Consider the following 24,422-nt stretch of genomic DNA (forward strand, 5'->3'; position numbering starts at 1 on the left):
AGGAAGAGTGGGTAGGAGGGCTATGGGAAGGATAGGTCAATGGGCCTGTGGAAATGCCCCCCAAAGTCACTAAGCCTCTCCAATCAAAGGCGTCCCTGAGACCCTAACGATCATTATCCCAGAATGATCATTACTCAGGGCTCATACCTCAACCTGTCCTTCACTGTCCCCATTGATGGAACCTGTCCTTCTCAAGTGAGTGGGGGAGGAGAGAATGCTGGAGGGGGAAAGTGGCAGAGGGCAGCAGTCTCGGGGATAAGAGCTGGGCCCAGGGCCCAACTCCCAGTCCTGTTTGAATGAGAAGGCAAGGTCCCACAGCTAGTAAGAGACTGGAGCCAGGATTTGAATCCAGGCATCTCTCTAAATCTCTTTTTTCCAATCTTTCTCTAGCCACTTCCAGCACAGAATCCTCAGTACTGGTGCAAATACCTTTCTTTGGGAATAATGTTGGAGCGGAGGGGACCTCAAGCACAAAGTGACCAAGCCTTCTCATTTACAAATGAGAAAACCATGGCCCAGAGGGCAGAATTGACTTGTTCAAAGTCACAGAACCAGTTCATATCAGAACCAAGATGGAAATCCAGATCCCCAGACTCCCAGCCCAGGGCTCTTAGCCCTAACCATATGCCTAAAAGAAAAAGACCTCCAAGTTCTCTTCTGGCCCAAATACTCCATGATTCTATAACCTGGCTTCTACTTTCCCCCTTCTGTTATAACAGATCTCAACTGATCGTGCAACTCACCAGTGACTCTCCCTGCTCCTTAGCCAAACATGCTGGTTTCCTCTCAGGTTTCATTCTTCTGGAACTTTTATCTACACCTGACACATTTGCTCACCTTTTTCCTTATCAAGACTCCTTAGAAGAAAGAGCCCCTCCTCCACATTTCCCTAATTGTTCATTTTCTCTCCCTCACTCACTAGTTGTAGGCAGCCAACTGTCCCCCTCTCCTTGCACTGCTAATGACCAGATTCCCAGGGCTGCTCTCCCTACCCCAGCTTTGGCAGTGCAAGGAACATCAGCTTGCTGGTCCAGGGGAGGGCTCTTGGGCAAGGTAGAACAGTGACACCGGCAAAGCCATAGCCATGAAACAAAATACCCCCTGCAAGAGTTAAGTTACTCAAAGAGAGATTCTAGACTGCATACCGAAGCCTGCTGAGCTTCTGGGCCATCCCGAAGCCATGACTTAGAACCAAGAGCCCGCACACCTGAGTGAGCCTCCTTCCTCAGTGGACTTAGCAGGTTTGTGTGTACTTCTTGCCACCTCTTGCCTTTGTTTCTCCCCATACAAAGTAGGTAGCAGGCTCTACCTTCTGTGTTCTGAGTGAACTCGAGGACTCATCATGCTGGGTGCATGTCAGTTTGCCACCCCCGTCGCTCCATATGCATCCTTAGGCTGTGGCAGAGGACACCTTCCCAGACAGTTTGGAAAAAGAGCAATCTTCCTTCAAGGAGAAGCAAACAACCTCTGATCTAAAATGTGGCTGCGACCAAAGTTTCTCCAAGTTCTCAGGCGAAAAGTTCCTTGTGAAAACAAGGTACTATTGTTCTCCCTTCGCCTTCTGCTCCTTCCCTTACATGACTGGATCACGAAAACCCTGCCAGCTGGGGAAAGTGTTCACTACTCTGGAACTTTCCAAACCTTATTAGAGATATAAAGGGGCAGAAAAATATAGAAAAAAACAACCCTTTCTTGAAGACTTTTTTTTTTTTTGGTTTTAGAAGAAACTACTTTGGAGTTTTTTTCTCCTGCCTCTCAGACTTTCCAATTTCTAAATATACCAAGCATAATCATTTTGAGCAAACCAAGTTATGGGCAATATATGTTTATCTCATTAAACTAACAGAAAACGACTTCAGATTTGTAAGGGGAACTACATTTTTTTATAATTGTTTCCCTAAAAATATTACAATATATTGCCATTTCCCAGAAATTGAACCTCCCTATTTTTTGTATCAAGTCCCTTAGGCACTTTGTGCTCATTTCTATCTCTCAAAGTGGTAAATACCGACTTCCACCTTAATACCTCTTACTTTGACAAGTGTTTTCCCATGACAGACAGGTGGTATTTCCTGAGAAATGTAATTAAAGCTTCACTATTGTAGAATGTCCCTTATGCAAATATTTTTCTAACTTTCAGGCATCAGAGCAAAGATGGAATTCTTAAACAACATGTTAAATCAAGCTTGAATATTAATTTTTCACCTCCTCTCTGTAGGCTTCCAAACATGTTCTGAACCCAATTTTTCTTCAATTTGTCATCCATTTCATCTTTTACCCCCACGTAGAATTGCAGTAGTGGACTTCCATCTGCTAACTAAAACTAGGATTATGAAAACATCAGCCCTCATCAGCTTGTATCTTTCTCCAGAGATGAGAATAAAGGAGATGACATTTTTAAAAAATATGTACTTTGCTAACAAAGGATCTCACGATTTATGTGTTTCAAGACTCTTCTGATTTAAAATCAACTTCATCTATTCCTATTCTCCATCCCTTCTCAACTCCAGGGGGTAAGATAGGAAATCATAACTCCACTTGCTTTTTTTAAATTTATTTTAATGTTTATTTACTTTTGAGAAAGAGCATGTGAGCAACAGAGGGGCAGAGAGAGAGGGGGACAGAGGATTTGAAGTGGGTTCTGCACCAACAGCAAAGAGCTGATGTGGGGCTCAAACTCAGGAACCATGAGATCATGACCTGAGCCAGAGTCAGGCACTTAACCGACTGAGCCACCCAGGTGCCTCCACCTGCTTGCTTTTTTTTTTTTTTTTTTTTTTTTTTTTGAAGAGGCTTTCCACTTCTTTACTAGAATGGGCTGATCTGAGGATGAGAGGGTATGGGGAACAAAGGAACCTGCTGGACTAAGAAATGCTGCATCTTGGCCTGCCCTTTGCAATATGAGAATTCAACACCAACAAGAGCTTCTTTGCAGGCTTCGCTCAGGTATCAATCTTGTTGCAGAGTGTCACTGGAGAAATTTCAGAAAGCCCACAAGTCACCCCCAACAGCAGCTGAGTTGGACACATGCTCCACCCCCAGCCAGGTGACAATAACTTCAGCTCATTCACCGGCAAGAAAAGCTAAAGCAGACTTGAGAATGAGTTATATGCCTGCTTTGTACACTGTCAGATTGCTTGGATAGGTAGGAAAAAAGACCTCATGAAACTCAAACATTACAAAAAGCACTTTCCTTAAACAAAAAGGGAATGAGTAATGGCGTGGTGTGCTGTAAAGAGCCCTGCTCGGGCATCAGGGGTTCTGGGCCCTGCACTACTCTCCAGGCAGGTTGCTTAAAACTCTCCAGGCCTTAAATTCTGCATTGGTGAAATAAGGAGGTCGGGCCAACAGGTTACACTTTAAGAGGCAACTCAAATCACTTTATAGTGACTGTCTGCTGAGCTGTGTTGAGAAAGATCTTGAGACCTTATTTTGGCTCAGTGGAAGAATTACGTGCTCTCTTCAAAATGTCTGCCATTGGCCTGGAATAAGAAATGCAGGGGGCGCCTGGGTGGCTCAGTGGGTTGAGTGTCTGACTTCAGCTCAGGTCATGATCTCACACTCCGTGAGTTCAAGCCCCGCGTCAGGCTCTGTGCTGACAGTTCAGATCCCAGAGCCTGCTTCAGATTCTATGTCTCCCTCTCTCTCTGCCCCTCCCCTGCTCATGCTCTGTCTCTCTCTGTCTCAAAGATAAATAAAAACATTAAAAAAAAGAAAGAAAGAAAGAAAGAAAGAAAGAAAGAAAGAAAGAAAGAAAGAAAGAAAGAAAGAAAGAAAGAAATGCAGGTATTTTTCATCTCAGAATTTAAAAATCTCCAAGATCCATTCCTGTCCTGGAATCCGCTAGGATATATGAAAGACAGCTCCTAAAAACCAATCAAATGAGAAACAAAGGGGCTTTAAAACTGACGAAGTGATTTAAAAAAATAGTAATTTAAAAAATGACAATAAAAAATGATTTAAAAATAGTAATTTAAAAAATAATGACAATAAAATGATTTAAAAGTAATAATTTAAAAAATAGTGACAATAAAAAATTATTTTAAATTTATGTATGTATTTAGAGAGAGAGAGAGAGAGAGCATGAGCTGGGGAGGGGCAGAGAGAGAGGAACACGGAGAATCCCATGCAGGCTCCACACTTTCAGCGCAGAGCCCAACACAGGGCTCAAACCCTCGAACTGTGAGATCACGACCTGAGCAGAAATCAAGAGTTGGAAGCTTAACAGAGTAAGCCACCCAGGTGCCACTAGAAGCTAACATTTATTAAACATTATGTATCCAGAACTGTTCTAAGTACTTTCTATGTATTATTTCACTAAACTGCCACAACAAAATCCCAATGAGGTAGAACAATTAATATTCCCATATTACAGATAAGTAACTGGGGCATATTGAGGCTCAGTAACCTGTTTACTAAAGCACAGCTTACTGAGAATTGGAGCTAGCATTCAAATTCCAGTAGACTGACTTCAGAGAGTTGCTCTTCACCACTATGCTATGATGAAGGAAGAAAAGGAGGAATAAAGACGCTGGCAGATGCATGGAAGACACAACAGCAACCTCAAAAGTTAAGGTAGAAAGGATGCCTGTGTCCATATGGAGGAAACACGGGCACAATGAAGCCTGTGCCAGCCAAGTCAATCCAAGTTCACTACCTGCCTCTTCCAAGCACTCTACTAATGCTTGTGAGCAGGATGAAGCAGATTGCCATGACCAGATTCTTTGGAGCCATCATTGGCCTCTCTAACAACCCTAGTGGGAATACATAAGACCAACCCAGATAAAGTAGAAATAAAAGAAAATATTTAAAATAACCAAAGAAAATATCAACTTTGAGTTTCAGACAACTTAAGTGCAAGAGAATTTCCAAAAATGGTTAAGGTCGACTGGCACGGAAGTAAGAAAGCCTTCAGGGAATAGATGAGGTTAAAAGCACGGGTAGAGCTTTGAAAAAGCAAGCATAAGGAATATCATGAGACTGGACAGCAGCATTCAAGAGTCTGGAAGAAGACCAGCTCAAGACGGAGGAGACACCAACTCTGGTTCTCCAAGGACAAGAAGTGACAGTGAAGCTATTGCTCTCTGGACAGTTACTTCCAGAGTTTATCCATGCTGTTCTCTATCTCTTACCAGTGGGACTGCTTCCTGACTCTCTTTCTCCCACCTAACATCCGTCCCCTGTAACTACAGTAAAGGGATTTAATTGGAAGGACATCCCCAAATCAATCAAACTCTGGGAAGTTACCATGTACCAGGTAGTGGACAAAGCACTCAAACAGAATTCTTGGCTAGGGACCCACGGATAGGTGTCAGGGGCCTGTGTACCTCCCCAAAATAGCATGCAAAACATACGAGGGGGCAGGCAAATTTCTGGGGAGAGGATCCACACTTTCTTCATCAGATTCTACAAAGTATGTGAGCCACAAAAGGTTAAAAAAACTCTGCACTAGGGAGACAACGGGGAGAAAATGCCCAGGTCCAGCACTCTAGAAATTCACTATCCCATGGGGGAAGACAAACACAGACATAAATAACTCTGATGCAAGGCAGACTTTGATAAGTGCACTAATGGAGGTTGAAAAAAAAAAAAAAGCCATGAGGGAAGGGGAACAGGAGGGGAACAGAGGTTGATTCCAATTGCACTGTGGATAGGACATCCTCTCCCAGATCCTGGTTTTGGGTTTGTCCTGAGGAAAACCAACCACTACTACTTCTCCTCAGGCCCAGACAGAGCCTTTGACTAGCCCCTCTTTCTCAGGTACTCCCAGTGGAAAACTGAGTCTAAGGCTGACTCTATTCCTGCCAGGGAGGTGAAAGAAGGACATTGTTTTCAGGACAATGGGAGGCAGTAGGAAGAAGATGCTCAACCTGAGAATGAGCAATGACTCCCTTCTACATTTTTCCCTCTTTAACCCAGTTCCCATTCTCTAAATTCCTGAGGTACTCACTCATTTTGTGCTCAAGCATGTCCTCTACCCCTAGTTGTCTATTTTAGGTAAGTCATTTCTCAGAGCACTCCCTCATTCTCCAAGCTCGTCTTTTCTCTCACCTCTGTGCCCAGAAATTTTGTGCCATTACCATGTTTCATTTTCTTCCAAGAACTAATCACCATCTGAAATTCTTTTGTTGATTTATGTGTTTGTTATCTGTCTTTTTTTCATGAAATGTAAGCTCGATGACAGCAAAGGCTTTGAATTTCTGGTTCCCTTCAATATTCTAATATCTAGAACATTGTCTGGCACATATGGAGGGTGCAATAAATATCTGTGGAATGAATGTCTCCTGTTCCACTGTATTCTCCTGCAGGACCAGCACGATATCATAGCCCCAGAGAGGAGAATGTACGGAGAAATGAAAGTACTTTTTACTCATGAGAACATCTTTTGAGGTGCTGATTGTGCAGAGCCACCCTTAAAATGATCAAGGCAGTGTAGCCAGAGAACTTCATGTGAAACCTACAACCCAACATTCTGTCACCTTCTACATCAATTTTACCACCAAATTCCGTCACTTCTTTGACAGGTCTCAACTATTCTCTGTCACCCTTCTCAACTAGACACTCACTGCCCATACTTTAGGTCGCTGTGATAACTACCTGAGTGGTCCCTCTATTTCTAAGGCATCCTGCAAACTTCCAACAGTTTAATCTACCTATAATCATAGTTCCCAGGACATAAAAGGTATTCAACAAATGTCTGAAGGATCAAAGTAAAAATCAGTGGATGAAAATAATAAAACACTGTGTTCATCACATCAAATCCCTGCTTTAAAAAATCTAGGGGCGCTTGGGTGGCTCAGTCAGTTGAGCGTCCGACTTCGGCTCAGGTCATGATCTCACAGTTTGTGAGTTCAAGCCCTGCGTTGTGCCCTGTGCTGACAGCTCAGAGCCTGGAGCCTGCTTCAGATTCTGTATCTCTCTCTCTCTCTGCCCTTCCCCTACTCGAGCTCTGTCTCTCAAAATAAACATTAAAAAAATTAAATTAAAAAAATCTATGTTGCTCCCCATCAAGTCCAAACTCAGCAGCCTGGCACATGAGACTCCAGTCATGTCACAACCGCTGTACCCACCTCATCTCCTTTTACCGTGTGAGCCTCTGTGCTACAGGATTATCTTTGCTTGTACATACAACTCCCAATAATTACAGGCCATTGGGGCTGGAAATGGTCTTAAAAATTCAAGCCAAAGGACTCCTCTTTGGGAAATACAGTGAAATACTAAGAAATGGTGGACAAAATATGACAAACTTCTTTTTATTTACATAGTGAAGCATCCTATAAAGTAAGAGAAATCTCCAGGGGCCAAAAAATGAAGAACTGAGGGGTGCCTGGCTGGTCCCGTCAGTAGAGCATCTGACTCTTGATCTTCGGGTCGTGAGTTCAAGCCCCATGTTGGGCATAGAGTTTACTTAAAAAAAAAAAAAAAATGAACTGAACATCAGAGCAGCAAGCAGATACTAACACTCTGGCAGCTTCTTAGTTTGGGGCAACCAACAACTTTAGATAATAGATTATAAAAAATAAATTTGTTTTGGGGCGCCTGGGTGGCTCAGTCAGTTGAGTGTCTGACTTCGGCTCAGGTCATGATCTCGCAGTCTGTGAGTTCGAGCCCCGCGTCGGGCTCTGTGCTGACAGCTCAGAGCCTGGAGCCTGCTTCTGATTCTGTGTCTCCCTCTCTCTCTGCCCCTCCCCCGCTCATGCTCTGCTCTCTCTCTCTCTCTCTCTGTCAAAAATAAATAAACATTAAAAAAAATTTTGTTTTAAGTTATTAAAACTGGAAGAATACAGTATTTAAATAGCATTTTAAAAGGAACTTGAAATAGAACCAAATAAAACTTACAGCTTTGAAAAATATAGTCATTGAATCAACTGAGAAAGTGGGGTAATGCCTCCCTCTCGATTTCTCTTCCAAATTTTCTACCCTTCATTGGGCCTGTGCGGTTTCCCCTGCCTTCCCCTGGAAGTTGTTCACCTGAGATCTCCCCATCATCCTCTCCCTTTTTCCAGCCCCTCAACTCAGCCAAAACAAAAAAAGACAACCAAGAATTGAGACGCTCCATTAACACTTTGTCCCTGGTTCATGAGGGAATCCTCAATGTCCTCATTCTTCCTGCCAATCTTTGACTCAGAGGTGGTGGTGAGTGGAGTTAGGAGACCAGCTGTTTGGTGAGGGGAGGGTGTGCATGTGCACATGCCTGCATGCATCCATTTGAACCCAGGGTTGGCAGGCAGGGTGGAAAGGAGTGGATCAGAGGATTTGTAAGAAGATCTCAGCAGAGAGGCCTTTAATCTTTGAGGCAACTGCTTGTGTGGAGACCATGTTGTCAGAAATGACCTTGGAGACCAAGTAGCCAGTAGCACTGGGATAGCTGCCACCTCTTAGTTCAGGCAACTGAGTCATGGAAGGTCAGGGTCAGAATGTCCCTTTGACCCCTTGGTGACACCAGAGAGGTTCCAAACCTACTCCTGAAAGAGGCATCTCCTTCCAAAGACTTTGAAACTGAAGCCCTCTAAAAGAAAAGGCACTTGGCCAAGGACCCTCGATAAGTCAGTTACAGAGCCAGGATTTAAACTATGATAACTGACCAATGTTCCTGCCTTCCAGTCCTAGAAATCCTGAGTGCTACTCAGGGGCATGCAGCAGAGTGACAGGCTACTACTGCCAACTGCAGAGCTTGTGTGCCCTGACCATCCCCGACAGATCTCTCATTCTCAGCAAAATCCTTGACTTCTAGCCCACCCCTCCCACCCCCTAATGCAAATCTTTGCCAGGGATGGGGATAGAAAGATGGAGGCAGTGCCGAAGAAAAATAAGGGTGACTAAAAAATATGTATTTGCTGGCAGGTGCTGAACATGGATGGCCTGGGGACTGATGAGGACTGGGCACAGCTGGGACACGGACTGAGATGCTGAAGAAACACTGGCGAGGGCTAGTTGAGGAATGTATCTATCCATTCCTGCCTGCCCAGCCATTTTCTAATTCCTACCTGACTGTAAACACTCAGGGGAAGTGATGGGACCAAACATTCATTGAGCTCTTAATATGTACAAGGCTTATGTTAAATCCAACTGGGCACCTAATATGTGCTGGGCTCACTAAATCTTATTTAGTCATAAGAAAATCGCTACAGGGAAGGCATTATTGCCCCCGTTGCCCAGATGAAGCATCTGGGGCTTGAAAAGGACTAAGTACCTTATGCAAAGTCCTGCAACTAGTGAGTAACAGAGCTTGGATTTGAGCCCTGCCTCGTCTTCAAAGTCCGTAATTTTTTCCAGGAACTATCAATGCTTTCTTCCCCACTCAGTCCCCTACAAGAAAGTAAATGCTCCATAAACATTTTAGGTTTTAAAATGAATCACCGCTGCAGCCATTCAACATTGGGAAAATAAATAAAAATTGAAAAATACAAAAAAAATTGAAAAATACACATCACTCAATTTCTGATTATTTACGTATCAAATCCTTGGTCTGTTTGGAATGTCATTTCTCTGTAACCACCCCACCTTTCTGTCTCTTTTTCCCTTCCTTGGGCCCTCTTCCCAGGTCTTGATACCACAAAGCACAATTCAACCTGCTATGGAGTAGGAGGCATGTATAGCCTCTGCTAAGCACCACAAGAACACAGTTTAAAAGAAGAAATTAGGGGCGCCTGGGTGGCTCAGTTGGTTGAGCATCCGACTTTGCCTCAGGTCATGATCTCACAGTTCGTGTTTGAGCCCCATGTCAGGCTTTGCACTGACAGCACAGAGCCTGGAGCCTGCTTCAAATTCTGTGTCTCCCTCTCTCTCTGCCCCTTCCCTGCTCACGCATGCACTCACTCTTTCTCAAAAATAAACATAAATGAATGAATGAATGAATGAATGAATGAATGAAAGAAACTGGTAGAGGAGGCAGATAACATCTCTTCCCTGAGCCTGTTTTCTCATCTGTTAGTAAAGGGGCTGGATCTCTGATGGTTGTGACTTTATGCATCCATAAGCCACCTGTCTGGGCAGTGGCCACAGGACTTCATGTGTATGGTCTCACCATTGGTCCAGCAGGGTGGGCATACAAGCTTGAGGTTCCTGGCCTTGTTGACCAGTCTCCTCAGTTGCTTTATCAGTAGTGATAGGGTGCCCCAAGCTTTATTGAATTTTCCTTGTATTTCTGTCACTATTTTTCACTGACACTGGCTATGGCCCCAACATCTGTCAGTATATTCTAAGCTTTTAACGATACTCATAAAGAGGTGAGAATTTATTTCTGAATGTCATTCAACTTTTCAGCACCTAAATAAGCTAAAGACAAAAATAAAAAAAGATCAGGAAAATTATTTTTTGGCTTTTTTATCTAGAATTCTTGTTTAAGGTATTCCAGAATCCAGCATCTGGTTATCACAGCTTATTATACTTTATTTTTTTCTTTTTAACAATCTCTAGATCAAAGTAGTGGGATTACAGGTGATTTTTAATTTCTTCTTCATGTTTTTATATATACCACAGCACTTATATTGATTTGTTTTATGCCTTTGCTTCAGAAAAAGTTAAAGTGGTTTACAAGGATCATAGAATATAAGATGACATAAACTAGAAGTCATTGTGGGGTGAAAAGAAAAAATAAAGGTATAGGCATAAAATTGATACTAAAAGGCAGGTCACAAAGCCTTTTACACTTTTTTCAGGTGAACTAAAAATTGAATTCTAAAGTCTTCTAGTAACCAACACAAAGGAAAATACCTGGTGGTTATACAATTTATATGGACAATAAAAAAAATTGCTCAAAAGAAACATAGCTATTTCTCTCTCTCTTTTTTTAAGATTTTATTTTTTGGGCATCTGGGTGGCTCAGTCAGTTCAGCACCTGACTTCAGCTCAGGTCATGATCTGGCCGCGGTTCTCAAGTTTGAGCCCTACGTGGGGCTCTCTATTGTTAGTGGCAGAGCCTGCTTCAGACCCTCTGTCTCTGCTCTCTGCCCCTGCCCTACCAGTGCATGCACGCTCTCTCTCTCAAAGATAAATAAACATTAAAAAAAAAAAAAAAGAGTTGGGGAGACTGAGTGCTCAGTCAGTTAAGCGTCCGACTTTAGCTCAGGTCATAATCTCATGTTTTGTGAGTTCAAGCCCTGCATCAGCCTCTACACTGACAGTAAAGAGCCTGCTTGGGATACTCTCTCTCTCCCTCTCTCTATATCCCTCCCCCACTGACACACTTTCTCTCGTTCTCAAAATAAATAAATAAATAAATAAACTTAAAAATGTATATTTTTTACTTTTAAGTAATTTCTCCACCCAACCTGGGGCTCGAACCCACAACCCCTAGATCAAGGGTCACATACTCCACTGACTGAGCCACCCGGCTGCCCCCTAATGGACAGTTTCATAGGGCTAGATCGCATAGCATTTAGGCTCTTGGTCTTCATTGGCCACTCCTTAAGTTATTATATCAGTTGTACTGGGGTACCTACAGCACAAGAAAGTAATTTTACAGGAGTTAATGTGTTCTAGATACACAGCTGTCATCTGGTATGATGAACATGCATTATTTTTGTAATCATAAATATTAACTTTAAAATAAAGCACATATTTTTCTACACAAAGCATAAAAATAAGCTAAGTTAATCAGTCTGTCCTTGTGATAGTGACTGAAAGGGAATTCAAGGAGTGCTTCTGAAGTATTGGTAATATTCCGTTTCTTCATCAGGGTGCTCATTACACAGGTATGTTCAGTTTGTGAAAATTCAAGCTGTACACTTATATGTCTACTTTCTTTATATGTGCACTTTCCTGAACATATAAGATACTTCAGTGAAAAGTTACAAACAAAACAAAACAAAACAAAACACACACACATACACACACCCACACACACACAGAGCCAGGGACCACAAGGACGATTTGTATCCTAATTGTCTAAAAAAAATTGGTTTAAGGGCACCTGGGTGGCTCAGTCTGTTAAGCGTCCAACTCTTGATTTCGGCTCAGGTTGTGATCTCGCTGTTCATGAGATTGAGCCCCAAATCAGGCTCTGTGCTGACAGTGTGGACAAAGCCTGCTTGGGATTCTCTCCCTCCCTCTCTCTCTCTGCTCCTGCCCCACCCGCACGTGCTCACATGCATGCTCTCTCTCTCAAACTTAAAAAAATTTTTTTAAGTTGGTTAGTAGTTAAGAAATTTTTAAAAATTTAGCATAAAAAATAAATTACATACAAAAATATCACAAGGATAAAAATAATATTCATTCTTGCTTGTCTCATGGATACTTCTAACATTGAAAGCAGCACTTGTTAGAACCTAAAAGTCTGCAAAAATTTCAAGAGCTATCCATCATGGTTTGCTCAGAATATATAACATGTTCAGCCCAACGCCCTTTATATACACCATCCAAACTGTTCTCACCTCTTCCAGTAGTATTTTTTTTATATTGGGTAACATATAAATCTATTAATTGTGGATCACACGATTAAAGGGGTCTGAAAGCTCAGCTATACAGTTGGCCTGGTTTAGACCTCACCATCCTTGGATATAAGTAAAAGTGTTCATGGAAAATAAAAGGGTAGGTTTTGAGACTGGTGGAACTTGGTACAGAACGAGACTCCAAGAACAGCCTCTAGGCCCCCTTCCAAAGCAAACTCTGCTATGGCGGCTGCTCCGCTCTGCTTCATAAAGCTCAGCACTAGAGGGCAAGACCAGGCTCTGTGGCCTGGAAAATTACTGCAGTGCAAGTACCAGCAGCTCCTAAAACCAGCACAGAAGTGGTTGCTTCAGAAGACCTCATGCTGCAAAGCAGTTATAACCATGCAGGGCATCTGAACAACTCCCAGGACAGGGAGTGGTAAGTAGCCTTAGCACCCCTGAGCAGGTGAATGGCGCTTCAACTTGGACTGAGGGTCCCTGGCTGGCGTGGGCAGGAGAGGTGGCAAGGTGTTTTGCTGCAATTCGCCTGGTCATGTCAGAAGGAGAATGGAAGAGACCAGGGAAAGGAGAGGCCAAGTCTGGGTAAGGTCTCCTACTGCCACATATGGCGTTCCAAGTACAGACCGCACTGGGTCCAAAGAAAACACACTTATGTAAAAAAGCATCGATGGCTTAATTCTTACCCTTTGCATATGTGTTGAAAGGCTATTGTTGTTTATACGTATTATGGTACAAGGAACAAGAATTCCTAGGTTCTATTCTTGGACTGGTCACTGATAAACAAAGTATCTGCCAGTGGAAAATATCAGGTGCTTGGAAATTCGGAGCTTACCATCCATAACCAGGAGGTATTTATTCAAGTGCCTAGTGTGTGCCCAGAATTGGATAGTGATTTCAAGATGCACACAACAGCCAGGTGGCCAGGATGGCAGCATAAAGAGACATAAGTAGGACGCAGGAATAGGAATCAGAGGTGCCATGGGAATGAAGGGCAGTCCGGCCAGCACAGCATGAAACACAGTCCCAAGCCACCCGGAGGACAGGAAGCAGTTGTGCTTCCCTTCAACACTTACCTCTGCCTGAGTGTCAACCCTCAGCCACACCATCCCCGCTGTGCCCACACATCAGTCTCATTTGCTTCTCCTTCTCTGTCTGCCTGCATCTCAGGTTACTGTTCAGCCCTGAGTTACCTCTGCTACTAAAGGGTCTGTATCCTTTCCAGGTCAGAATGGCTGTGGTAACCCTGACCCCAGGAGCTGACATCTGTGGGTGTGCCTGCTTCAGCCCATTCAAAGTCAATCAGAAATCACAAGGGCCAACCAGAGAGATGTGTTGCAGATTTAAGGCAGCAAAAGCCGATTAATTCCTGGGCTTGAGAATACTTTGGGGTTCAGCAGGTAAACCTGGCACTAAAACGGAGACATACCACACCCGGCCTTGTGAGATCTAGAAAGAGGCTGGTGCATGCTATCATTCTGCCCTGGCTCTGTGCCCAAATGCAATCTCTTGGCTCCAGCAACAAGTTAGTCCCAGCAGTAGGTCAATTATAGAGCAAAGAACCTAGAAACCATTTTAGTCCAGACCTCTGCCCTCAGGCAGGATTTAGCTAATCCAATCTGAACAAATGGGTATAACTTGTTAAAACCTGCCAGAATGGAGAGTCTTTAACTTCCAATAATAGTCTGTTCCCAGGGCTGCTTTTCAGCTGGTACACACGAGTACAGCTGTACCAGTTATTAAAATTCAGAAATACTTTAAAAAAAAATTTTTTTTAACATTTATTCATTATTGAGAGACAGAGAGAGACAGAGCACAAGCATGGGATGGGCAGAGAGAGGGGGAGACATGGAATCCGAAGCAGGCTCCAGGCTCCGAGCTATCAGCACAGACCCCGACGTGGGGCTCAAACCCACGAGCGGTGAGATCATGACCTGAGCTGACGTCGGACACCCAACCCACTGAGCCACCCAGGTGCCCCAAAATTCAGAAATACTTATGAACATGTTGGTATACAGTGAGTGCCCCAAGCCCTCTGAATGTCCCACTACCACCCTAACCTGTCCCCAGGAGAGCTTCATGACTCAGCAGCTAAAGGGTTAATGCCAGCCACAGCAAGGGACCTTCAGTACCCTGTTTGTTCATGCATCATCCATACTAAAGTATCATAACACTGTTTTACCCTTGCCGGTTCCATCCTATAATGCTACCTACCCTATTCTAAAACTTTCAACTGCTTTTTCTTATCTACTGAAAAAATACCAGTCTTTGAGGTTGTTATTCAAAGTCTTTCATAATATAGCACCATCCTATATCCTCCCTCCTACTCTCTGCTTCATCAAACCCAGATGCTCAACATTCCCGAACATTAACTTTTCCTTGGTCTTTGTTTACCCTGCTTTCTGCCTGGAATGGCCTTCTCTTTCCATATCCATTAAAATCTTACCAACTCCTCAAGATCTCCTGCAATGTCACCACTTGCATGAAGTATTAGCTGAAAGCGCCACATCCCATTTCCAGAAGTGTCACAGCAACATCTAGATTCTATATTTGTAAAACTTAATGATTGTTTCATATTACGATTATTTTTATATATGCACCTGAACTCTCCCTAGAGAGACAGCTGTTGAGAGGGCAGAAACCATAATCTAGTCATCATTATATCTAAGCGACCTAGCACAATGCCTTGCTCGAGGTATGTGCTAAATAAATATTTGTTTAAATGAGTGAGTGAACAGCTCTAATTCTTTTGTCCAAGGGACCCATTTTCTATCTGTTAAAGATTTGGGTTGTTTTTCTCTAAAGTTACTCCAATTGTGGTTGTATCTCTTTCTACATATGGAGCCCAAATTGCACATCATCCATATCTTAAACTACTGGGTTATTCCATGAAGATGAAGCAGGAAGCATGCTCCCCTGTCATTACTTTGCCACCCTGGAGTTTGTGACTGCCATTTCTCCATACACTTCTTCCAGCATCAGATCAATGTACCCGTCACACAGGGACAGGCAAATGAAAGGTTCTTGGTAAAGGAGGCTGGCCTTAACAGATGACAGGAAGGCTGATGGTAGAGTGAGTTGGCAGGGACTGCTAGAGAAAGGAGGCAGGGTGGCTTGTTGGGAAGCAGAGCCAAGATGGGACTCTGGTTGCTGTGGTCAAGGCCACGGATGCAGTCCTGGGAGGGAAGTTTTATTGCCCTGGTTGCTGTTGGTATGCCAGGGTGTAAAGGAGGGAACGCTAGCAAGACTTTCCTTACCTCTATTTTTAAATTCCTCCTCCCCTGCTCTCCCTCCAGGGGAAGAGTTCTGAGCTGGGAGTAAGACCTATAGGACAAGAGAGGACTTTGATGAAAGATGTCTGGGCTTCTTTAAAACAAAGAAGGATGGGAAACAAGGAGCCAGAAACCACAGCCACTGTTTAAATCTCATTCCAAAAGGAAATCCAGGAAAAAGTAGAATACAATGGGACAGCCCAGCATGAAAACACCCTGCACAGCAGATAGGTTTCGGGGTTCTAAGAGGCTGAGAAGAGGAAACAAATGACCCATCAGTACCCAGGCTTGGGCTCTCTTTAAAAATGATAGTTGGGGTGGTACCTGGTTGGCTCAGTCGGTTGAATATCTGACTTCAGCTCAGGTCATGATCTCGTGGTGAGTTGGAGCCCCATATCGGGCTCACTGCTGTCAGACTGTCAGTGCAGAGCCCGCTTCGGATCCTTTGTCCCCCTGTCTGTGCCCCTCCCCTGCTTGTGCGCTCCCAAAAATAAATAAATATATATTTTTTTAAATGATGGTTAGAGAAATAAAGACATTGCTGAATTGGAAGCTAGGAACATTTTTCTGGGGAAGGGTCAGTTTGGGAAAGGAAACAAAGATTAAGGAAACCCAGTTGGGGGGGGGGGTGCCTGGCTAGCTCAGTCTGTAGAGCACATGATTCTTGCTTTCAGGGTTGTGAGTTTGAGCCCCACACTGGGTGTAGAGCTTACTTAAAAATAAAATTTAAAAAAAAAAAAAAAAAAAAAAGGAAACTCAGTCAGAGAGTTAAGATTCATCTAGAAGGGAAACCAAACAGACCCAAAGAATTGATAGCCAAGGATGAGAAAGACAACAGGAGTTAGAAATCAGGAGCCAGCATGTGAGATTACGATGATGGCAAACTAGTTCTGGTCTCCAAGGAGAAAGCACACTTGAGGTAAGGGAAAAGTGTATTGGGGGGTGGGAGGGAAGAAGGGACATCATTAACTTCAGGGTCACAAAGCAACTGCTTTCCTCTGTTTTTAATCTGTGCAGAGGATCCCCCTGGTTACCACATTAACAAAATGGTAGCCACATTGAGAAGGGGTGTCCCAAGGAGAGAAGGGAGATCCTTTCCCAGGGTCTCCCACCTGCACACACTACAACTGGGCATGCCCACTTGGGACTGAGTGGCCACAGTATAGAAGAGTAGGCTCACTCTGTGTTTCAGAGGAAAGAACAAGGCTCAGGGGAGGGAAGAACAAGCTATGGGAAAGCAAATTTTGGCCATCAGAAGAACTCTCCAATTTGGAGCTGTGGGGCTAAGGCTAAGCAGAGCTGTCTTCATGATGTGCTGAAGCACAAGGCTCAAGCAGGAAAGATCACACAATCTAAGCATCCAGACTCCAAGGGACCCTGGAGATCATTTAGTCCAACTTTCTCCTACCTGAGAAGCTGTCATTTTCCCCATGATCCTCCAACTAGCTAGTGGCAGAAACAGGATTGGAACCCCAGTCTCTTAACTCACAGCGAGAATTACTTCAACAGAGAGGTTCTGCCGTAAATATATGTCTCTACCCTGAACCAGCTCAATTACTGACCTCAGTAATTCCCTCTCTTTGGCCACTGGAGGAGGCAAAGCACCACACCCAACTCTTGCAGAGCAGTTGACACAAGGACCTGTCCAAGCACCTTCTCACCGAAATGTCATCACCACACCTTCACCACTTCCTGAAAGTGGGAAGTGAAGGTATGGAAGACAATGTGCTAGAACTCCTCAGGCTTGGGCAGGGAACCGCCTCATCTGGGAGTTTCTCCACTCCTTTTTCCTGCCATTACTGTCCTTTTACAGTCCCTGACACTTTCAGAGTTTTACTTTGTTAGCTCCATCAACAGTACATTGAAAATAACTTCGGATGGCCAGGCTGTTGAATTAAAACGAGGAAGAGGTCTTTCCCTCCCATTTCCCTAAGAGGAAACTGAGGCACAGAAAAATTAACTGGCTTTGTCTAAGTTAAAAAGAGGAGTAGGAATCTAACTACTGCCTGGTCCACCGTGTCGTGCATTGTCTCCAAGAGCAGGGTCTGGTGAGTTTAGTAGGTTCCGCAGCGTTCCAAGGAGAGCTTCTCATAACTAGTTGGAGGGATTGCCAGAACGAGGAGAGGGGTCGGCTCAGTAAGGAAGAGGAAGGGCCTGGGAGGGGGGGCGGCATAGGGGAAGGGGGAGGTGAGGGGGGTCTCGGAGGTATGGTTAAAATAAAGAACCCCAGAAAGCGCAGCAGGACTGGAAACGGAGCAAGCCACAGAGAAGGCGCTGAGCAAAGTTTGGGCCGCGCTAACCGGAGCGCGCCGCCTCGGCGGACACCGGCCGAGGGCACCCAGGGCACAAATCCCCAGCCCGCGCGTGGACCGCGCGTTTGTCTCGCTGGGGGGCTGCAAGCCGAGCGCTCTGGATGGAGGTGCCCGGCGTCACGGCCGGCATCCCCGCGGGGCGGGCGGGAGCCTCTCTCCCCGCCGTCCTCCTAGGGGAGCAGCGAGCAGCCCCAAGGATGTCCCCGGCGGGCAGGCCCGGGCTCGGAACTCGGCGACCGGCCCCCTACGCCCCCTTCTCTCCCGGAGTAGGCAGCCGGGCGGCGCCGGGCACCTGGACACGAAAATGAGTTGGAAACCAGGTCTGAGCATGAAAGGCGGGTCTCCCCAAAGCGGGGGCCACCGTTCATGTCTCCCCCCACCTCCGCGCCCTCCCCGTTCCCCCCGGCGCTACTTACTCCGATTCAGGGGGTTCCCGCCGACCTGGGCCGACGCCACCAGCTCCAGATAGAGAGTCCAGAGCCCCACGGACACCAGGGCGAGCGCCAGCAGCAGCCGGAAGCGCCTCCGCAGCAGCTTGACCGGGCGCAGGAGCAGCAGGAGAAGCGCGGCCCGGGGGCTCCCCATGGCTCGGCGCCCCGGCGGCCGCCGCCAGCGCGGGCTGCTCCGCACCCAGCCCCCGCCCCCCGGCCGGGCCCAGCGCCCCCGGCGCACGGCGGCCCAGCCCCAGCCCCTGCCCGGCGTCTCAGGGCTGCGCGGAGGCCGTGTCCCCCGGCCGCTCTCCAGCCGGGCGCCGGCTCATGCTCCACGCGCGAGGAATCCCTCCGGCTGCGCGGGCGCCTCGCGCCGCCTCTCAGGTCTCTCTCGGCGAGCCGAGCCGGCGCCTCCTCCCCCGAGTGTCCTCCGCGCCCGGCTCTCCTCTCCACTCCTCTCCTCGTCGCAGGCTCGCAGCCGCCCGCCCTCCCTCCCGCCTCCTCGCCCGCTCGCCGGCTCTCACACTCTGCCCACAGGCAGGCTTCCCCTAGGTGCGCGCCGGCCCGCCTCTCCTCCGCCGCCTCCCGCTCCGGCTCTTTCTCCCAGCTCTGGGCGCGACCGCACTCCCACCTGTCCCGCCCCCGCCCAGGCCCCGCCCCCGGGGCACAGGTGGACTCCGCCCCTGAGAAGCCCCAGGAAGAGGGGAGAGCCCCTCTGGGTGGCGAGAGATGCGGCCAGAGATTGGCGCCACCGCCAACTCGGGACTTTTGGGGTGTAGGAGGGGGCCAGTTCTGATCCGAAACTGGTGTGATCGAGGGCAACTGAGGTACCGCCCAGGCATTTGGTGGTGGTGCTCCCCAAGCCGAAGTGAAGTAGAAACTGGGTAGAAGCGGGGTGGGGGAGTGGGGGAGAGGTCATGCTGGGGAAGAGTTGGGGGTACCGCCTGAGGCTTGGCTCCAGGGCCTTTCGTGGCCCGTGACGACCCTACTTCCTACTTTAGGTATCAAGAGTAGGCATGATATTAGTTGGAAGGCAATGACCACTGAACTCCATCAGTTTCTTCCTCCAGGTTGGATCTGAACACCCTTCTGTCCCAGACTCAACCACATCAACAAGAGATGCTGGGGAAGTTGTATGTATCCCAGACTGAACCCAAAAATGGTTTTTCCCAGACTGGGATGAAATAGCTGTTAGGGGAGAGTAGATGGAGCGTTCTAAAGAAGAATTAAAAATAAAACAGAAAGGGACTCAGAATTGAAACGATCATCAAGATATTCTGTGTTCCAGTTCTCTGCCTTCCAGCAGGTAAAATAATTATTATCTGATTTAAGGTAGATAATTGAGGTCCAGGGGAGCAGAGTTGCCTAAGGACAGTCAACAGGTAACAGTGCAGTTTTCTTTTCCACTCTCCTGGGGGAAATGGTCAGGAGACTATGAAAGAAATGAAGGATCAGAAGCATTCCCGGATATTTTTTAAGTTTGTTTGTTTGTTTGTTTGTTTGTTTGTTTGTTTGTTTGTTTAGAGATAGAGGAGGGGGAGGGAGGTGGGATGGGGTAGAGAGAGGGACTCGGACCATGAGATCATGACCTGAGCTGAATTCAAGAGTCAGATGCTTAACCAACGGAGCCACCCAGGTGCCCCTTTTCCCAGATATTTTTAAATCAGACCGACAACATGCAAATAGTGTTCCAAGACAGAAGTTCACAGAATTGAGTACTGTGTTTCCCCTTCTCACTGCTAACACTTTAGTTGGACGCTCAATAGTCCACTAATCTTTAGGGACTGTTGTACTTTTCCCAATTAGCCCCCAACCCCCAACATACTCTCCACTACCACCAGATAGTCTTTATAAAATTCTTTTACATATTCATACCATTGCTCAAAAATATTTAATGGCTTCTTAGTGCTTACTGATTAAAATGCAAACTGTAAATCTGGAATTCAAGGCTTTCCAAAACCTTTTCCAACTTTATATGACCAATGAAACATGCTTTAGCTAAAATGAATTCATTCACCACGCTCCAATACATTTTGTTTTTTAGTTGGTCAAGTTTGGCCTTTGCTTCAAGGTCCATTTCAGGCTCTATGAAGTTTTCTTGGACCAGCCCAGTCTTGAACAACCCCATCCTGCTTGGAGCTTTAGTAGAACTGACAGCCTGCCCCACCCACTGATATGTACAGACTCCCCAACCTCACTGTGAGGCTCCAAAAGTGGGAAATTTGCCTTCTCAATATGGACCACAAAATCCATTTTAGCATTCATTAATGTTTGAGGAGCAAACATCCCTCAGAACTTTCGGTATACTTCGTTTAAAAAAGGTGGATCTGAAGAACAATTCTCTCACAGTAGCCCCAAGAAAATGTCTGCAAAGTTCCAAACCATAGATGTGACATTTCCCGTGCTCTTTTCTCTCTCCAAAAGACTGAGAGACAGGAGCAGCCAGTGTGGACAAGCTTGGCTGAGGCAGGTGGGAGGTGATCAGGGTCTCGGTAAATAGAGCCTTTCTCTCTCTGTTTCTCTCTCTCTCTTTTTCTCTCTTATTGGGAGCAACCAGACTGGCTGTTAGGCTGAGTCACTTTCAGGACTTTGTGATGGAAACAGGTGGCATCCCTGCCACAATCTTCTCTTCAAGACTAGCCCTCCTGGGAGAACACATACAACCACTTCCATCAACCAAACCCTTGAACTATCTATTATGTGGGAACTGGGAGAGATATAACACAGAGAGCATGCCATTTAGTCTAGGAGAAAAGATATTCCATAGAAAAAGAGATCTAACAACATAAAGGCTGATTTTCTGGTCCAAACAGTGAATTCCAAAGAAATTCAGAAAAGGAAAGAGATCACTTTGCGTACCTCAGTTCTTTGCCCTCCTCTTCCCACTCTATGTTCTTATACCTTAAAGAGATCATTTCTGGGGCATCTGGCTGGCTCAGTTGGAAGAGCATGCAGCTCTTGATCTTGGGGTCATGAGTTCAAGACCCACATTGGGTGTAGAGATTACTTACAAAAAAAATGAATAGATCATTTCTTTCTCTACTTATGGTGAGAAGGTGCAGGGGTAGGCAGGGATAAGGAGGGTGGGAAACCTTGTGGCTCTCTCTCCCTCTTCTGTCTCTTTCCTGCTGTGGTTACCTCCCCGGCACAGAGATATCCCTCACCCCCAGAGTCTGCTTTCAGACTGCTTGCTCCAAATCCCTTTTGACTCCTAATGACATCACAGCAAGGCAGCAGCCAGACTTTGAGACCCAAATTCTTTTTTCGATCAACTGAGCTGGCTGTCATTCTCCCTGAGGTCCAGAGCTAAGTATATAGGTTGAGGTATAATTTTAGTGGCACAATATTGCCGCCAATGTCTGTTCATTGTCATGTCAATTTAACTGGATGCTCACTCGTTCTTCTGATGGTTTTCACTGTCCTTTTGCTCTCTCACTTCAGCCCTGGCACCTGTCTAGAATGCCCCAGGGTCACACTGCAAAACCACACCTGAAAAGGAAAATCATTTCCATCATGCTCACCCTCTGATGGGGTGGGCTCTGGTCTCCGGCTTGGCTAGGATGTCAGCATCAGGTCAAACCCCAAATTTCTTCTCCCAAATTACAGAAGCTTTGTGAAAGAGGTCAGTCTAAGCTTTCTAAAATAGGCCAAGGTTAGCACAGGGACCAGAAAATTCTGGTTTGTAGAGAACTCAAAAGGGAATTGTGTGCAGTGACGAGTAGGTGTGGTGGCAGAACTCTTGTGTCCGAAGCAATTCTTATTCTAGTCATAGGGAGGTAGCATATACTGAGTGAATCCCATGATCCTGGGGCCACCCTTTCCATTCCCTCAAACCTGACACCTACAGGATAATGTGGCAACTTGAGCTTAGAGAACAATTTTATGTCTTTATCATATGTGTTTTATTTCTCACAACCACATTAGAGTAGTAGGAAAAGTATTTTCCTCTATTTATGAACTGCACAAGCCTCAGTTTCTTCAAGGTGATCTGCACCAAGTTCACATAAACAGTAAGTGATGGAATCAGAACTAGAACCAGATTGTTAGCCTCTGGTTCTCTCTCCCTTGTATCCAGAGCACTCCTTCGCTGGCCTGACCTTCCATACTTCCTTCTGCCCATACAGACCCTCACTCTTGTTTTTCACTTCCGGAGCTTCTCTGCTATTCAAAAGTATTTCATGGAGATATCTTGGTAGTGGAAATTCTGATGATAAATCAGTGAGGGTTTCTGGACCATCACTAAGTCAATGTCTTAGGCTGTGAAGTGGGGAGGAATGAGTTCCTTCACTTTGAGAGAATTCCTAAGAGAGAACAGTGCTGAAGCTATCTCCCAGTGCCTTGGCCCTCTCGGCAAGCATTTATTTATTTCTTTCAACTCACGTAAAACATCTGTGTTTATAGGTTTCACTAGTTCCATTTTACAGATAAGGAAATGGGCTCAGAGATGTTTAATATCTGGTTCAAGGTGATGTAGGTGACCTGTGTCTTAAATGGGACTCAAACTCAGGCTTTCTAACTTCAGAGCCAATGCCTTTTTTTTTTTTTTTCCCCTTTGCACATATTTCCCTGGAAGTTCCCCTGGAGCAATATATTCACCCTGGAAACTCTGAGCTCACTCTCAGCACATCCATAACTCACCGAGCCACATGATAATTCTTCTCATTCTCCCCCTTCCCAACCCTCACCAATGCTTCCTGCTCTTTTCTTTACAGAAGAAGTCACTTTTTCCTCTCTCTTCCTTCCATGAGTCCCATCTTTTACAAGACTTTCTGCAGTTTGCTGCTTTGGAGGCTAGTCCCGGGAGAAAGTGGAAACCCTCACTGAATGCTTCTTATTGGATATTCCTCTGGATTTCCAGTGCAGTTGGGCCCTTCTCTCTGGATGATAGAAAGAATTGTATGAACTAAGCCCCAAGCCTTAGTTTCTCTACATTTGTGGTCCTAAATAATTTTGCATACTGGATTGGGAAACAGATGAACATTTATACCATCTTTATAGAAGAATATGTACAAGATCACATCATAGAGTCAAATGAACCAGGTGAAGAGAGTCAAAGAAAAGATGAACAGAGGGCAGAGATGTTATGCTGAAGTACCAGAACAAAGCTCCTTGGCTTTCAGGAAAGATCCCGGGCGATTCACATACTGAGGGCTATGACTTCATCTCCCTCCCAAGCAAATGAGTTCTTCATTCTATCTGTCACAAATGCAAGGCATGACCCAGACCAGAACTATATGCTTCAAAGCTTAAATTTGGCATCTATTGCTAGGTTTTGCTTCTCTTTCCAGTGTGCAGTGTAAATGCCTCCAAATTACTACCACTTGTCTTCCATCCTTCTTCCCCCAGGGAAAAGGATTCTCTAGCAAGTCAACGGACAATTACCCAAGTCAAAAAATTAACTTTGACTTGCTCACGCTTTTCCACAGAGTAGTAGCAATATTCCCCTCCACTCAGATTTGCTTTGTTGGCTGGGAGACCCACAAGGAGAAAGGGTGAACAGTGCTCTTCATTGCTCATTAGTTGGTGCTGAAACAGAGGCTAAATGAGCCTTCCCTGAAGCTCCACCTCCAGTCTCTTTGACAACTAATTCCCACTAGAATGACAGTCTCTCCTGTCTGCATCCTGCAATCTGTTACTACAGATAATGGTCAGGAACTTTGTAGCTGAAGTTAAGGCATAGTGACCCCCAGCTCTGGGTAGCTTCTGCCTCATTCCCACGTCCTGGGAATGTTTGATGCCTAAGAGCTCTGTGGCTCGCCATGGTGCTTGGTGCTTTAGTACCTCTCAGTGAACTCTTGGTGCTTTCTTCTCTTCTCCCAAGACACAACCCACACGGTTGGTCCCCACAAGCATGAACACACACAGGTGTACACACGCTCCCCTTTGGGGGGCTGTACAGATGGTAGACTCAGAGGCATCTTTCTGGCATGACTTAGCTCTCTGGCACCACCTTCTGCAGCATGGAGGGTGTTCTCAGCATTTTTAGAACACGCTGTAGGTCTCTAAGCCTCTGGGAGA

At 45.6% G+C, this 24,422-nt stretch overlaps 1 protein-coding gene across 2 annotated transcripts in view; it reads right to left on the bottom strand.

The window, feature by feature from the left end:
• The window catches only part of B4GALNT3 (beta-1,4-N-acetyl-galactosaminyltransferase 3), a 138,965-nt gene extending 120,065 nt beyond the window's left edge, over positions 1-18,900 (bottom strand). Inside the window, exon 1 of one of the 2 annotated variants that reach the window (XM_023256641.2) lies at positions 18,390-18,900. In XM_023256641.2, the coding sequence (XP_023112409.2) occupies positions 18,390-18,558 (169 nt within the window). In that variant the 5' untranslated portion in view covers positions 18,559-18,900. The remainder of the gene's footprint in view (positions 1-18,389) is intronic. The other variant, XM_011283761.4, reaches the window with a different exon arrangement.
• Between the last annotated feature and the right edge of the window lie 5,522 nt (positions 18,901-24,422).

The sequence above is a fragment of the Felis catus genome, chromosome B4, assembly GCF_018350175.1.
Source record: "Felis catus isolate Fca126 chromosome B4, F.catus_Fca126_mat1.0, whole genome shotgun sequence".
Lineage (NCBI taxonomy): Eukaryota > Metazoa > Chordata > Mammalia > Carnivora > Felidae > Felis > Felis catus.